This window comes from Sceloporus undulatus, chromosome 1, assembly GCF_019175285.1.
Source record: "Sceloporus undulatus isolate JIND9_A2432 ecotype Alabama chromosome 1, SceUnd_v1.1, whole genome shotgun sequence".
Taxonomy (NCBI): Eukaryota; Metazoa; Chordata; class Lepidosauria; order Squamata; family Phrynosomatidae; genus Sceloporus; species Sceloporus undulatus.
Genome location: NC_056522.1, coordinates 280,176,161 through 280,194,060, shown reverse-complemented (window position 1 = coordinate 280,194,060; position 17,900 = coordinate 280,176,161). Strand labels below are relative to the sequence as shown.

General features: G+C 42.8%; 1 protein-coding gene across 1 annotated transcript in view; it reads left to right on the top strand.

Moving 5' to 3' along the window:
- Window positions 1-17,900, top strand: part of DKK3 (dickkopf WNT signaling pathway inhibitor 3) — a 51,754-nt gene that overhangs the window by 567 nt on the left and 33,287 nt on the right. Inside the window, exon 2 of the mRNA XM_042445285.1 lies at window positions 2,684-2,915. Within this exon, the coding sequence (XP_042301219.1) occupies window positions 2,700-2,915 (216 nt within the window). The 5' untranslated portion in view covers window positions 2,684-2,699. The remainder of the gene's footprint in view (window positions 1-2,683; window positions 2,916-17,900) is intronic.

Below are 17,900 nucleotides of genomic sequence, written 5' to 3'. Positions count from 1 at the left end.
TCAACAGGTGACTTGGGAGCACAAGGGAGAAGAGCCTCCCAGACCTCAACCTGGGGCAGTGCTTCTTTTTGTTGTGTGCCTCCAAGTCATTGTTTAGAAACTGTTGAGGACCCTAAGGAGAGCCTATCGCAGGGTTTTCTTGGCAAGATTTGTAGAGAGGGGTTTGGCATTACCAACCTCTGAGGCTGAGAGAGTGTGACTCGCCCAAGGAAATCCATTGGGTGTACATGGGTGAGCTGGGATTTGAACCCCAGTCTCCAGAGTCCTAGTCCAATGCTCAAAGCTGCCTGCCTGCCTGGGCCTGTCACCTGGGGCCCCAGATGATGCTTGGGTTGGGGTTCTTTTACGTTCCCTGACCTGTGTCTGCTGTAAAGTGCATTTTGTGTGAATGAGCCTCAATACCATTCTCCTCTTCCATCTGCCAAGGCATTCTTGTGGTTCTAATACAAGCAGTGATGGAGCAGAGTCAAATCCCAGGATTTTGTAATCGGCAGGAATTGGGACATCGTCTGTCACCACGCTTTCCCCCAGAGTTTAGCTGCAGTCCCACAATTGCTAGAATGGAAATAGATCTTTTTAGCATCAATGCACTGTGATGAGCGATTGTTATTGCTGTGTGGCTTGGTGTTGGATGGATGATATCCTTTAGCTTTACAAAATACCTACTCCCTGTGGAGATAAAAACAACTATACATTTTGTGTGTAGGTCAACGTAAACACCTGTACTTTTGGACTCTCTTTTGTTGCTGTAGGAAATTTTAAAACTGTGGACCTGCACTCAAAATTTACCATGACATTTTCTGAATCCATGCAGCAAAGGAGGTCCTTGCCTCTCAAAGCTGCGTCCACTTTGTCCTCTTAAGGCTGCTACCTGAGGTAGCCAAACTTTGAAAGTAAAGTCTGCCGTCCTTTCAATAGGAATTCACAGCACTCAGTCTCTAGAACAAGAAGACTAGTTTTGGGATGTAAGTTTGGATAGCCTCGAAGGCTGAGAGGCAATGGGATACAGGGGAAAAGTAGAGGTGGGACATAGGATGGAGTGGAGTATCCTAGAATATGACTGGAATCCTAGATCAAGAGCATCCCAATATTTCGTTTCAGGTCCTACTTGTGAGCTTATTTTTTGGTTCTCAGGATTCCACCAAACTCTGTCAAGACAGTAGTTTGTAGACAGCAGGATTCCTGCTTCCTGCTTATACATGGAAGGTTAAACAATACATTTTCCAGATGCAGTGGCAGCCTTACAACTCTAACCTGCCGTCTTTCTCACTATCAATAGAGGTATTCTTCTTTCAGGGGCATTGCTAGACTTCATCATGTAGGCCTCCAGCGCCAATTCTATTGCTGCAAATCTCCGATAGCCTCAGAAACCTTAGTATCCTTTAGTGTTACTGGAAGGTTCCCTCCTGACCCGCCATCCCTTGCCAGTCTAATTGCTACACAGGACGAGGTCTTTATTTCCTTTTTATTGTTTTATTTCTTTTTATTAAACTTATATTCCTGTTCAGTTTTTTAAAAAAGGAACAGTAACAATGGCCACTAAAATAGAGCAATACAGAAATAAACCACTCGCAATAAAGCCTATGGCCCTAAACTAAAGAAATAGAATATTAACCACATTAAAAAAAGACTACCAACTTACACCTACTACAAGTATATAGCTTTATATATAATTATCACTCCCGCTAACTTAAACATCGCTTTTCACCAAATGATTTCTAAATCCTAAAATCAGTGTAAATATCACCTAAATATCAGTCAAGTTATACTTAATAACCATTTAGAAACGAAATATAATAACTATACATCAACTCAGTCCTTCTAGTCCTCTATGTTAATTCTTACTCCTCAAACCCTATGTGCACTAAAGTTAAGGAGTCAATTTTCAAATCGAGATTGAAGCAACTGAATTTTATTTTCTAACAGTGCCAATAGACAATCATTTTTCTGTGCTCATTTGCCACTTGAAGGGAAGTCAATTGGAAAGGCCCTTCTTGACTGCTCTTTCCCCCTCCCAGCTTACCTCCATCCATGGTAACTAAACTTAAGGGGTAGACAGGGGTAGAATCCTCCAGGAAGGTATGGTGGGGTGGGAAATAAGGGTGAGAGAAATGGAGGATGGGACAGAGATTGCAAACTAGCAACAGAAGATGATCCGGTTGTTCTGAGCTTTGGTGGAAATTACTTTATTTTTTATTTCAAGATGTGTATACACACACCTTCAAGTTACCTGTCGACTTATGGCAGCCCCATGAATTTCATAGGGTTTTCTTTGGCAAGGAATACTCAGAGGTGGTTTTCCCAGTTCCTTCCTATGAAACGTCATTTATAACACCTGGTATGCATTGGCAGTCTCCTTTCCAAGTACTAACCAGGGCTAACCCTGCTTAGCTTCCAAGATTAGACAAGATCTTGTGCCTTTAGGCATAGCGGATAAATTAATGAGCCATCCTTGCAATTTAAACAAGCTGTAGTAATTATTTATGTATCTGGATATAAATTAACACATCCAACTCTTACACAAACTGTGACCTGTTGCCTGTGTTCAGAGCTCTTCAAGTGCCAAGCAGAACCCGCCATGCTATGAGGAGTCTTTGGGCATTCATTTAAGCTTGTTGAGAGGGATGGGTTCCTGCTCTCTCAAGAATGAGCCCAGGTCATCTTAGGTTTGTTTATTTTTCAGGAACTCAGCTCTCAGGATGTTCCACCTTGGCTTGAGACTCCTGTTTCTACCCATCCTTCTTCTTGGGATGGTGTATGCTGCTCCTGCTTCAGATGCTGATGGAGAAGAGCAGCCCAAGGAGGAGATCATTCTAACCTTTCCCAGGGATGAAGCCAGTCTGAATGAAATGTTCCGTGAAGTAGAAGAGCTGATGGAGGATACTCAATATAAGCTGAGGAATGCTGTCAAAGAGGTATGACTCTCCCTACCAATCAGTCTCTATAGCATTGAGTTGGAGCAGACTTGGGATAAAATGTTTGCCTTCCTCAGTTTAGCATGTGTGACCCCGTGAAAAAGAAAAGATGACAGGACTCATGTACTTTTAATAACTATGTGGAAGTCAGGCTTTCAGCAGGGATGCTTGTACAATAAGCCGGACTTGTGCAGTTCCCCTGATCTATGTATCTGTTAAAAGATACAGAAGTCCTGTTCTCTTTTCACCCCTATGTATCCACCTCCATTCAGAGTTCTGACTTTTTAAATAAAATAGACTATACCAGTGTTAATGTATATAACATGCCTACATCTGCACTGCAGAAATAATTCAGCTTGATACCACTTTAACTGACTTGGCTCAGTGCTATGGAATTCTGGGAATTTTAGTTTGTTGTGGCACCAGAGCTCTCTGATAGAGAAGGCTAAATGTCTCACAAAACTATAGTTTCCAGAATTCCACAGCACTGAGCCATGGCAGTTAAAGTGGTGTCAAAATGGATTATTTCTGCAATGTGGATGTAGCCATAATAGCAGGAATGGGTGTGTTTAGGCTAATCAGGGTAAAGGGAGTGTGGTAAAACTTGGTGGATAATTGAATTAGAGTTCCTTAAATAGGTTTTGCTGGGCCCATACAGACAGGCCAAAACAAAGCTGCTTCGGGTCACTTTGGAGGTATGCTGTTTAAATGCTGCGTGTGTCCTAAGAGGCCTGAAGCCACGCCAATGCCATACTCCAGTTCTAAGGACTGCAGCGTAACCTTCGCACAGCTTCTGGCCTCTTAGGACACATGCAGCATTTAAACAGCATACCTCCAAAGTGATCCAAAGCAGCTTTATTTTGTCCTGTCTGTATGGGCCTGTCAATAGCAGGACTAATATGTAAGGATGGGAATTCTTCTGGTATGTCTGTTGTCTCAGTCAATCGGTTGGTTCTTATGAATGATTGTCTGGACTCAGAACAAGCAAAATAAGCATCTGGGACACTGAAGTGGATTCTGACTCGTATCAATTGCTCAATACCACTGGCATTAATAATTCATTTGTTCCACTTCTATTCATTTTATTTTAGTCTTCTGTGAATTGTGATGGAGTTCATGTTGTAGGATTGAATTTTGTTTGCTCTGTAACTTTAAGTTCTACAGGGTAGTTTCAAGGAATCTAATAGAATGTCCCAGTGTATCGTTTGTCATTAGAAGTCGTAGATGCTCGAATCACTTGAGAGGTAGGGGAACAAATGGGAGAAAATAATACAGCAGCTATAATTCTCAAAACGTACATATACTATGGAATTTGGATATCTTTTACAAATAAGTTATTCAGTTTTCTCCACATGAATCCAGGTGCAGACCTTGGAAAGAGTATGTTTTAGTCTCATTCTTAGAATCATAGAGTTGGAAGAGACCACAAGGGTCATCCAGTCCAACCCCCTGCCATGCAGGAACTCTCAGTCAAAGCATACCCGACAGATGGTCATCCAGCCTCTGTTTAAAGACCTCCAAGGAAGGAGACTCCACTACACTCCGCTGAAGTGTGTTCTAGTCAGGACGTTCCTCCTAATGTTGAGGTGGAATCTCTTTTCCTGCAGTTTGCATCCATTGTTCCGGGTCCTGTTCTCTGGAGCAGCAGAAAACAAGCTTGCTCCCTCCTCAATATGACATCTCTTTATATATTTAAACAGGGCTATCATATCACCTCTTAACTTTCTCTTCTCCAGACTAAACATCCCCAGCTCCCTAAGGAGTTCCTCATAGGGCATGGCTTCAAGACCCTACACCATTTTAGTCGCCCTCCTTTGGACATGCTCTAGTTTCTCAATGTCATTTTTGAATTGTGGTGCCCGGAACTGGACACAGTATTCCAGGTGAGGTCTAACCAAAGCAGAATAGAGTGGCACTACTACTTCCTTTGATCTAGACACTATACCTCTATTGATGCAGCCTAAAATCGCATTGGCCTTTTTAGCTGCCGCATCACACTGTTGACTCATGTTCAAGTTATGTTCTTGTTGTGTGTCATCAAGTCACTTCTGACTTACAATGACCACAATGGCAATCTTATCACAGGGTTTTCTTGGCAGAATTTGTTTAGAGAGGATTTGTTATTTCCTTTCTGTGAGGCTGAAAATGTATGACTTGCCCAAGGTCACCCAGTGGGCTTCCATGGTCAAGCTGGCAATCAAATCTTGGTCTCCCATTGTCCAACACTCAAAACTCTATAACAGTGATGGAGAACCTTTTACAGACCAACTGCCCAAACTGCAACCCGGACCCCACTTATTTATTGCAAAGTGCCACATCCCTCTGGCTTTCTAGTAAGAAACTCTGGCAAACTCTGTGCTAGGGTGACAGTATGTGTGCCCACAGAGAGGGCTCTGAGTGCCACCTCTGGCACGCGTGCCATAGGTTCGCCATCACTGCTCTGTAACATGCTGGCTCATTCTTGCCTTCTTCGAATCTCAGCTTTCATTTTGCACAAAAGGAGAGTGCATTAGCTGCTGCTCTTATTCCAGTTTTCTATACTTGTAACTGAATGTCTGTCCTCTGGCCAGTACTCTTAGGGTGCGGTGTAGTTTGAACTTGCTTCCCAGCCTCATTAAACATTTTGATAATGCGAAATATTTGCTGCAACCCTTTAATGCACTTTCACACTTTGGAAAATTTGTTTCATGGCCAGCCATATATTGGTGCTCCTCAGTGCTAATTTCATGATGTATGTAATCAGTAAATGTGGAAAGATGTCAATTTGCTTCCTAAACTATGTTAGCAGGCTTGTTACACAGCCTAATTACATTTTACATGCATTTTAAATTGACATTCAGTTTTGGAAATTGCGAAGTGGCAAACAAATATTGTGAACATTGTGAAGTCGAAGGCTTTCATGGCCGGCATCCAAGTTTTTGTGGGTTTTTCGGGCTAGGTGGCCATGTTCTATAAAATTTTCTTCCTGACGTTTCGCCAGCATCTGTGGCTGGCATCTTCAGAGAAGATTCTGTGCTGGTGAAAGGTCAGGAAGAAAAATTTCTAGAACATGGCCACATAGCCCGAAAAACCCACAAAGAACCAATTTGAACATTTTCTGAAGATGATTTGAAGGCATCCAAAGATTACTTTTCCTTTCATCAGCCTCCTCTTTTCTTATGATTTCTGTTTTTATGAGCAAACTTATAAATCTGTTTTTAACTTGTTGGAGATAGCTGGTGAGAGAGGCTTACCTGCTCTCCTGCTTTCTTTCTGTTTTTCTGTCCATGCATGCTCAGTAAGGGATTCTGGAGCAGCTGATGTTTACTTGCCTATTACAGGCAGGCACACATAGCTACTGTACATTAGGATCAGCTAGAGTAATAATAATAATAAACTGTTTATTTGTATCCCGCTTTTCCTTTGCAGATCAAAGCGGGTTACAGCTTTGTAGAATCCCACTCTTTCCCAGCTCAAACCTAATCACATTGTTTGTTGCAGACCTACTGCTGCAACAGGACTGTATTTTCTGTCCCTCCTTCACCATTCTCTAAATGTTTATGCTGCTAATAAGCTTCCATTCCATCTAGACAAAGGACAAGGAAGAAAAGGCAAATGGGCAAGCATAAAGAGACTTGTCAAGGGGATTGCTTTCTGGCGTTCATATTAGTAGCAATAGTAGCTGCAGTAGTTCCACTTGTTCCATCAGCGTGTATGTTGACTACTATACCAAATGAGCAGCAGGAAAAGAGTAAGACCACATTTCAGATGGATAGACGCAATCAAGGAAGCCATGGCCCTGAGTCTGCAAGACCTGAGCAGGGCAGTTGATGATAGGGTAAATTGGAGGTCACCATAAGTCGACTTCAACAAATCTAACAGCAACAATAAATGGAGGTGAGAGTCCAGCAACTCCTAGAGGGTCACATGTCTTCTGCTCCTGGTCCAGATGTTACTGTTTTAAAAACTCATAATCTGTACTTAACTACAGAACAAGACCTGCTTCTGAGAAAGCAGACATAGGATTATGTGTATGCGCCTTCATGTCACCTGTTTACTTATGATAAACCCATCAATTTAATAGGGTTTGCTTAGGTAAGGAATATTCAGAAGTGGTTTGGCCAGTTCCTTACTCTGCAATATAGCCTACCACACCTAGTTTATGTTGGCAGTCTCCCATCCATGTACTAACCAGGGCTAAGCCTGCTTAACTTCAAGATCAGTCAGGATCTGGTGCATTTGGAGTATTTATTAGCCTGTAAATGAAAAGATACATAAAACAACCTGGGGCAGTTGCTTGCAGTATGAAAAGGTGATGGTTTTTCCTTTGAGATGTATGAGTGCATGAGTTGTATAATAAATAAATGCTCAGTTTCCATAAGATGTGCAAAATAAGATTCAGTTTTTACTAGTCATTTTTGTAGCAGTTGAACAACTTGCTACTAATCACACTTAAAGAACAGTATTCCACAGGGGTTTGGCCTTTTAACAAGAACAAGGAAACACCTTTTCAGTAACAAAAAATATGAGAGTGCTGGGAATATGCAGTAAACCTGTGTCAGTAGCACTTCATGGAGATGGCATTGCCCTGTTGCCTTCATCCCCTTTCCTCACCACCCACAACAAATTCAAAACACCAGCACTTTTATTCTGCTAGAAGTTGGCTGCAAGGACACTTACTGAAATCTTAAAACATTGATCTCTGCTCTTCGTCAGTTTCTTGTGACGCTGGCTGTGGGAAACATCTTCGCTCTGTACAATGAAACAATTGTGGAAACAATTATTCTGTTTGAGGTAGTACCACAGTGTTTATTTCTCCAAGTTTAGATTGCTCCACTCCCGCTTTCCTGCAGCTTCATGGCTTTTTCTTTGGTTATAATTGTTTATCAAAGGACCTCTGAAAAAAACGATATGTTCTTCAAAAGAAGCAAGAGTCCAAAACTGTGTTCCAAATTTCAGTTTTCCAAGCATTAAAGCTAACTATTAGGAGAAGATTCCATATCCATGTTGTCCTTTTTCTCATTGATCACAATTCATTGAAGCACAGAGGGAAAATACTCCTAGGCATTTGAAGAGCATCTAAGGTTTAGAGGTGGGGTAAGAAAAGAGGGTGAAGTTTTACTGTGTGACCTTCAAATACTTTTGTTTTATAGAGTACCAGAGTTTGTTCTTTTGAGAGATGCATGGATGCTGTGTGAAGAGGGAAAGCTGTTAGTTTGTCTTGTGGAGCTTGGTAGTTGAAGTTCAGTATTTGATTAGGGCAGGGGAGGGAGAGAACAAGGCTCTTGTTTGTATAGCTGAAAGTAATCCAGCTGTTTCAGATTTGTTTTCCTGAGAGACTGAAATGAATATAGTTGCTCTTTGTGCTGGTAACTTACACTTGCACAGTTGTATGACTAGAGGTGGTTCATTCATGGATCAAGCCTCTAATCTTTTAAAATCAAAGCATATACATATCTTATTTGAAGCCATACCATTGCTAGATATGTGAAACACTCATTGTTATCGACTTATAGGCAGGGTCATCTTTGCTTTTGCAAATGGAAGATCATAGGGAAAATCACTCCTATGTTGGAGGACATGATGTCCAGGCAGGGTTAACACTTGACACCTTGTTTTAGACATTAAGCACCAAATACATGCCAGAAGCACAGGCTTCTCTGTACCTATAAACTTTCTCTGTGTGACTTTTGCTTCTGGCTCTCTTGAAGCATTCTTTACTGACATTGTGGTGACAGATCTTTGTTGCCCTGCTTTCAGTTACTGGCACTCTGTCACTGACATCAGTGGACTTGTTTTGGGAACTGAAGCATGAAGTCCGTTAGCTATGGAAATGAGGAACTCTATTGGCCTTCCTCTCCCATTGTCCAGTATTGCCAATGATAAAGAAGAACAATAACAGCACTTCTCCCACATGTTATTCTCTCTCTCCTTTTCTCATAATTCACATGAAGTAGATTTAAACCGTAAAACAGATAATAGTTTAAAATTCTCCCTTGAACATTTTCAGCCTGTTTTTTAAGAAAAACGCTGTTAGTTTCTAGTCTTTATAATGTCCTGCCCTGTTAGCATAATCTGATCTGACAGCGTTAAGTTTTCTCCCTCTTTCATTTCAGTAGATGAAAAGGGTTCAGGGTAACAATTGTGATGTTTGTTCTGAATTAATGTTCAATATTATAATTGAATTACTTGTTCAGGCATACTTATACACTCCAGTTCTTTGTTCTGTTTGCTGGATGGCTAGGCTTTTCCACACAAATTTGAAAATTTTGCATTTGAAGTGAATGTTGAAAATGTGCAAATAGCAGCCCAAAAATTCGTTTGTACATTGTAAGTAAATAATACCTGTCTGTAAAATAAAATGTGAAACAAAGCTCCAAAACACACTGCAGAAATAATCCAGTTTGAGACCGCTTTAACTGCCCTGGCTTAATGCTACGGAATTCTGGGAACTGTAGTTTTGTGAGATATTTAGCCTTCTCTGTCAGAGATCTGATGTCACAATAAACTATAATTCCCAAGATTTCCTAGTACTGAGCCAGGGCAGTTAAAAGCAGTCTGAAACTGGATTATTTCTGCATTGTGTTTTGGACCAAAGTTATCCTGAAAATAATTGTAATTTTTTTTAAAAAATAAGGATTATTTCTTTTAATTTGTATGCTGCCTTTCTGCAGATAGTGTACAAGGCAGCGATTAATTTTGAAGTCTAACAGTGGTTTTTAAAAGTCAATTATCAATAAAACAGAGAAGGTAGAAGATATTTTGAAACACATGAAGATGAGCCACAAATCAAGTCAGTAATGGGTCAGAGGCCTACCTATACAAAAAATCTTTGCCTGGAAGCAGAAAGGTATCAAAATGGAGTCTAAGCAGGTCTCTCAATGGGTGTTCAGCCTCTGAGCCACTGCCAAATAACTGTCAAAGACTGAAGAAATATGAAAATCACTCCAGAAGATCTCAAGATTAGTGCTAGTTCATGCAAGTGGAGGCTGTCTTTCATATAGTTTAGATCTAAGCAATTTAGAACTTTGTCATAATCATAACTTTGGATTGTTTCTGGAAGCAAACATGTCAACCACAATGTGTTAAAACAGAGGAAGAAATTTAGCTTATATCAGTTTTCCAAGCATAGTGAATTATGTATAAGGATAATGTATTCATTTAATTAAAAATTCAATACAAATCAATTAATTAAATAGGGGAATTTGGAAAAATGTAATTTCTTGCATGTGTTGTTTATTTGTTTCTTGCAATGTGGGAAAAAAAAACACAGATAAAAATGGAAGCTGCATTGGAGAGAGCCCAGACTAGAAAAGAGAATCTTTATGGGATTTGAGTAAATTCTGTCAGTACATCTCTAGTGTAGAAGGTTATACATACTTAAAATACCCAGATCATGTCTTAATTTGTGTAAAGACAGTGCCAAAGTATCTGTGGCTTTAATACAGTTCTTCCCAAAGTTTCAGGGCTTTATCTCTACAAATTGTTAATACCCAAGGTCCATATCTGTGTCATTGGGACAATATATAGAGAGATCTTGTAGCACCTTTGAGACTAACTGGACCATAGTGGGAATAAAGGGTTAAAGACCAGCTCCCCAATCCCATCCTAGGTTTCTGATTAAATCAGGGCGGGATACAGACGGGCAGGGGAAGACGTCTTGGAGGTGTATTCTGCTGAATACGGAGCCTCCAGACCGCCCGCCCCGGGGGCGTGGCTCAGGTGTATGGGGCTTCCACACGGGGGGCAGTGAAGACGCCTCACCTGGGGCCGTTTCTGACCCGCAGTTTCCATACCGCCGCCTCGCAGGATGCCGCAAAGAGAGAGGCAGCTTCCTCACGGGCAGCCAAAAACGGGGCTTTTTTTTTCTTTTGCCGGCTGGCGGATGCGCAGCTGTGCAGCTGCGGCGCTCAGCACCGGTGGCAGAAAGCATATGTGCACATTTAAAGCACCCAAGCCCCTTTAAACTTTTCCCCCCACCCTGGCCAAGAACAAAGGTGGTCTCCTGCCAGCTGGTGATCAGCTGGTGTTGGCATCCTTGTCCGCTTGCACGTTGCCAGTGTCACCAGCATCATGGATGCCTCCTCTCCTTTGGTCCCTGCGCTCTTGCTGAATCTGCAATGCAGAGCCACAGCTGTCGCCGCTGCCACCGCTGTCCCCCTGCCATCCCCCATCACCTGCCTTGTACATATGTAAATATTTAAAGTTTTAGCGTTTTTTTATTGTTAGGTGAAAATGGCGCAGGAATGTGTGTAGGGGTGCACTTTAAATTCCAAACTTTCCACAATTCTAGCAGCGCATGCATACATGCAGCTCTAGGGTTAGGGTTAGAGTTAGGGTTAGGGTTACGAGTCTTAAAATGCGCTGCAGCTGTGCTGCAGCTTCCACACCTGCATGGCAGCTGACGCTGCAATTAAAGCCTGACTGCAAACTGCGCATGTTCCAGGACCCCGACTCATTATGCGACGCAGCAGACACGGAGCTTTTAAATGGGCAACTTAAATTAGCGGCGTAGTAATTCTGGCGTACTGGTGCAGCAGCTTACAGATGGAGATGCGCAGCTGCGCACTATATAGAAAAGAAGTGGGGAAAAGCAGCACCTTTTTAATGCCGCTTCTTCCCGCTTGGGGTGTGCGGGGGGCATGTTCATGGCGGCATTCAGGTAAGGGCCGTCTGAAGGCTATACCTTCATGACGTCATGAACACACCCCTTTTTGCCCGTCTGTATCCCGCCCAGGTGTCTGTGCTGTCAGTTCAGGGCATATCCTACACTTAAATGCAAAATTAAACAATAGGGATAACCTTAATTTCTAGTAGACCAATATTTCAAATTGTAGCATAAAGAAAAGAAAAGGAGTGCAGAATTAGAGCAGGAACTTAAAATTTGGAAAATACAATCTCCATCATGCTTTTCTTTGCAATCTGAAAAAGCATAACTGTGCTTGACAAAATCTGCAGACTGCAAAAGAGAATCTTGATAAGATTTGAATTGTTTGCTTTTTAATCACTTGATGGAATCTAAGTAAAGCAAAGAAGGATAGCTTGACACAGCTTCTCTACCTACAAGAACACTTTGATGTACATCTTATGTATAGTGTTGTAGCTAACCTGTGCAAGGTGTTAAAGCATAGGCATGCACATGGGCAAAGGGGAAATGTACCAGAGAGAGGATGCCAAAGTACAGTTCTTTCCAGGTACGTACACAGCATTTAAGAACCTTCTTCCCACACATCATTAGATTAGATTAATAAACAGCAGAATGGATTAAACTTGGCAAGGAATAGGTCAGTGACTGGCTTGCTTCATGGCATGAACCAGGTTAGCAAGAGCACTTTGCAATAACGTTAGTATAATGTCAAACAGTGCTGAAAATAATTCTTCCATTATAGAATCTAAAGCAGAGCTAAAAACAATTCTGTTAAATAATCTGGGCCCTACCGAGGTGTATACTTTGTGTACAAAGACATAATATATATGTGCTTTTAATGCAACAGGAATTCTCATTATGTATCCTTAAATCAGTCACATTGCTAAAGGCATCTGGCTTGATTAAGTTTCACATAAAATGTTCTTCTTTATAATGTGTAAATTCTCTTGCTGTGGAAAACAGACCCCTAGGCAGAGTTTCCTGTAGTGTGGCCAGAGCTGGGTATCATTAACCAGTTGCCAGAATTTCCATCACATGCTCCTTCAGTGTTTCATGTTTACATTGCAAGAACTCTCTTCTCCCCATCCTTCTTTGCTTTAACACTGAAGCCTAGTTTTTAATGTTTCAGCAGAAAAAAACAACACCATATGTCATACCAGTAAAAGGCAGGGAATATATCTGATTTATTTATAACACACTAAATGTGAGCTCAGCATAGATGAATGTTTCCTTTCTTTTGATTTTCCTGGCATATCAGTGCTATTCTGTGCATGCAGACCAAGTCTTAGCTGCTAAAACAGGGTTGGGCAGACTCTGGAGCTCCTGAGGAGGGCTGCTGTTAGGGTTGCCATAAGGCAGGACCTCCAAACTGGGACAAATGTAGGACAAATGTAGGGCAACATTTTCAAATGTAGGACACAATTTTTTAAAAATGGAGGCACATGAAAAATTGATACTTTTTAAAAAATGTTAATATAATGCATGTTTCTTAGGCATGCTCAAATGGAGGACATTTTGGCATTTTCCTAGACAGAAGGCTGAAATGTACTTCTCTTTCTGGCCAAACACCCCCCCCCCAATTCTCAAGAACACTTCCACTCCCAAGCAGCATAGCATTTGCAAGATCACAGGCAGACCCTTGTGCCATTGCAAACTACATTTCCCACTCCCAAGCAGGCATAGCATTTGCAAGATCACAGGCAGACCCTTGTGCCATTGCAAACTACATTTCCCACTTCCAAGCAGGATAGCATTTGCAAGATCACAGGCAGACCCTGTGCCCATTGCAAACTACTTTCCCACCAAGCAGGCATAGCATTTGCAAGATCACAGGCAGACCCTTGTGCCATTGCAAACTACGTTTCCCACTCCCAAGCAGGCATAGCATTTGCAAGATCACAGGCAGTCCCTTGTGCCATTGCAAACTACATTTCCAACTTCCAAGCAGGCATAGCATTTGCAAGATCACAGGCAGAGTCCTTTGTGCCTTTGAAAACTACATTTCCCACTTCCAAGCAGCCATAGCATTTGCAAGATCACAGGCAGTCCTTTGTGCCATTGAAAACTACATTTCCCACTCCCAAGCCTTCTTAGCAATTCTCCCCTTCCTCCTTTTCCTTGCCCCCTCCAACCCCCCCAAACCCCTCACCCCCTCTTTTTCCCAGGTATGTCTCAACTTAGGAGGGATTTATGGGACAGATCCAAAGCCTTTTTTCTTTTCTAATGGGGGCAAAGCCTTGAGAAGCCCTGGACCCCTGAGAAGAAGAGGAGAGGGGCTTAGAGAGAGGAAGAAAGAAAAAAAGAAGATGAGGAGGGGGAAGAAAGGAAGAAAAAGGAGAGGAGGAAGAGGAGGGGAAGAGGAGGAGAAGATAAAAAAACGGAACAATAATAAGAAGAGAAGGAGGGGAAAGAGAAAGGGGGGAAGCAGCAGCTCGCCTGAATGCAAATTCCTCCCTGCTTGGATGTTGCCCAAATAAGGAACCAGAGGGCTGGCCAATAAGGGCAGGGCAGTGCAGCAGACCCCGCCCCTGCTGGGTTCAGTCCTCCTGCTGCTGCTCCAGGCATGCTTCACAGGCAGCACTCTATAGAAGGCAGGCAGTAGCCCTGAGAGCTCAGAGTTGGGCAGCCACCCGGGGGCGGGGGTGGGGGCGGGACAGGACCGGGCACGCCCCCCAGGGGGTGGGAAAGTCCCGCCCACCACCGTGAAATGGCAACCCTAGTGCTGTGCACCATTGTGACTGCCACTTTAGGTGATTGGAAGTGATGTAGCATTCCTCCTAATTGCCTTTCAGACCTTTTTCATTTTGTTTTCTTATTTTAGGTGTTTGAGGTGTGTGTGTGTGGGGGGGGGGGACGGGGCAGCATTTTAAAGTCCTACCACAACAGTCTTTTTAGGTTTTAAGATAGTTTTTCAGTTGAAAAAAAATGGGGAATTTAGCAGGGATTGGCTGCTAAAAGGCAATACTACAATCCACAAAGGCCCATGGGCTATACTACTATTGCCACCCCTGTGCTATGTGGTGGGGATTGGCCCACACTGATGTGGAACAGTATGCCTTTCTGCTCATCTTCCAGTATGCCTGATTGGTATGTGACAAGTTAATGCCTGCAATAAACCCCTGAGCCAGCATGGTATAATGGTTTGAACATTGTTAGGAAACTAAGATTCGAATCCCAGCTCAGCCATGAAAACCCACTGAGTGTCCTTAGGCAAGTCATAATCTCTCAGCCACAGAGGATGACAGTGGCAAACCGCCTCTGTAGAAACTTGCCACATGATAAAACCACATGATAGTTTAGGATCATCATAAATCAGAAATGACTTGGAGGCACACAACAACAACAACAACAACAACAACAACAACAAGGTGGCTAATACATTGGTCAGTATGCTTTGGATTTCAGCTTGTCCAGATCATTACTCCTGCTTTGTTCCCATTGGAGATTTGTATAGCCGAAAATCTGGTGGTGATTTTGAAATCACCTTTTTAAATAATTTATAGTTTGTTTATGGTATATTTACCAACACTTGAGTTTCCTGCAGCTGCTGTCTGTTTCCACTCATATAATAAAGATAATTTGAGCATTCTAACATGTCTTTCTGCTTCATACCCTCATAATTATAACATTTCAGTATTAAATACATGGGATTTGGTATAGTTCTATCAATTTAAATGGATTTGTAATCCTAATGTTTCTTTTGGCAAAGCCTTGTATTCTGGTGCTGTCATCAGTTATACACAATTTTGTATACAGAGGGATGTGGGCTATAGTGTTTGTGCAGTTAAAGTAGACCCACTGGATGAATGGGACTTGTTAAGTCAACACTTACATAAGTCCCATTGATTCAGTGAATCTTCTCTAGTTAGGTCTACAGTTGAGTTTTGCCTTGTGAATTGCATTCTCAAAATTTTCTGCAATCCTGAGGGAGAAATTCTCCTTTGTGTAGCCTGTGCTGAAAAGAAAAGAAAAGAAAAAGAAAAAGGACTGGTCTTTTACACAGAGGAATATGATAATGTTTACCTATGGGATGAGTTTGTCTCATGTTTGGTAGATGTATGTCATAGCTTTTTGGAAACCTTCCAGCACCCCCAAAATTTGAATCTCTGTTTAGGTTATTCTAGGTACTCCTGGCCTGAATAGTATAGTCATCAGTATGGTGACATCAGGGAAACAAGTCATGGCTTATCTGCTTATAAATGCATTTGAGGTGAATATCAAACTTGACTGACCTCTGGTAGTTTTGCCTGTGCTCCATGCTTCCAATAATAGAGAAGCTTACCAGCTTCTGTCCTTGGGCCATCAGAGTGGTAGTTCCTGGGACTGGCTTGTGGCATGTGATTAGCAAGAGGTTTCCTGGTGAGTGGATGCTTTAGGTTGACTCCTGAATGCATTTAACCAGCTGCTCTAAACTGATTACATGTTTACTTTATATTTGCTAAACACAAACAAAACAGTATTCCTCTGTTGTCTTATGCCAGAATATTCAGGTACCAGTTTGTGAAAGTACATGAGCAGAAAGCAAATGGCAGAAAATGATGTACTGTTCTCTCATTTTAATTAGGGTTGCCATAAGTCAGGACCTCCAAACTGGGACAAATGTAGGACAGAATTTTCAAATGTAGGACACATTTTTTTTTAAATGGAGGACACGGAAAAAAATTGATAATTTTTTAAAAATGTTAATATAAATGCATGTTTCTTAGGCATGCTCAAAATGGAGGACATTTTGGCATTATTCCTAGACAGATGGCAGAAATGTTCTTCTCTTTCTGGCCAACCCCCCCTCCCCACATTCCAAACAGCACATTTGGGCATTGAATATGGCTTTACTTAAGATGGCCTCTTGCATATTTCAGAGGCTTATTGCATAACCAAACCCCCATGGGTTTCACACTGAACATGGGTTTACATGGCTATGCATATTGAACATGTCCAGGTGGTTTCACAAGAAGTGGATTTGCTGTTTCAGGTTTCTTGAACCAACTGTACTTCTCAGAAGTGTGTATTTGGTCAAGGGAAAGCACAAAAAATACACAAAAAACACACTTTGGAAGCTGACATTGTCTCACCTTCAGAAAGAGTGCACACATGCCTCAGAAGCTGTTTGAACCCAGAGCCAGTAGTAGTAGTTCCAATCTCAGGCCACACCCTCGAAACCATGTAACATCTCACACAACCATTTGGATAAGGACTTTGGTAACACACAGAGAAAGGTTAGGGTAGCCGCAAGTGCTGGAGAGAGAGAGGAAGGCGATCTATCCTGGGGTTTTCTTGGCAAGACCCAGGGCTACCTGCTTGGCTGCCTGTCTTCAGGACAGCCCTGTGAGGTAGGCCTCCCTGGACCTTCTTGACTCTGCCCACTCTGCCCCTTCCCTCCTGGGCTCCATCAGCTTTAAGACTGATCCAAAGGAGGAGGGGGTTTGGGAGGGTCCCTCTTTGGGGGGCTGGAGCAGGCCCAGCTCTGACAGCCCAGTGCTCACCGGCAGCCTGACAACAACACGATGAAGTTGGGGGAATGACGGGTAATTCCAGAGGTTTACAAATACAAAACACACACACCCTTCAGTCACCTGGGGAAGGGAATGAACCAAACCCCCGTATTCTCTGCAGAAGCCTCGTCTTGAAGGGAGGGTAGGGCAAGACAAAGAGCCCTTTCCCCTCCCTCTGGTCCAGAGTCATTCTCCGCTCCTCCTCCTCTTCTGAGGCTCTGCCTCCTTAAGGGGCCAGCTCCCATTTTAGGCAGGCACGTGGAGGAGGAGGAGGCAAAGGAGGAGGTGGGTGGCCAGCCGGCCGCATACGGCCCTGAAAGGCAATGGGTACACGCGAGGGTTGGAGAAGGGGGAGGAGGCGGGTGGCTGGCCGGCCAGAGGGAGCACGCAGGGGGGCAGAGGAGAAGGAGGAGGCAGAGAAGGAGGAGGCTGAGGCGGAAGTGGGTGGCCGGCTGGCTGAATGAGCAGCCGCGGCCATAAAGAAGGTGCGCATGGGGGCAGAGGTGGCTGCGGGCGGGGCAGTCCCACTTTTGGCATGAAACCGGACTGTGACCGGGGCAGCACCGCCAAAAGCATGATTGCCCCGCCTGCAGCCGGGTTATGGCATCCCTAATTTTAATAAATGAATAACAGGATGATTGTTTTAAAAACAATGATAATAGCAGGGGGGGGAGGGGAGAAAAAAGATATTCATGCAGAATCTCAATTTTGATTCTTACCTGCTCAGACAGTTGCCCCACCATGCATAGCACAGCTCGCAATGCATACAGTATATGTATTCCAGAATAACTGTAAGGCCACAATTTCTTCTTGCAAACAGGTTTCCTGGACTAAGAGATGTAAAAATCACCATGATCTTTTTACAGA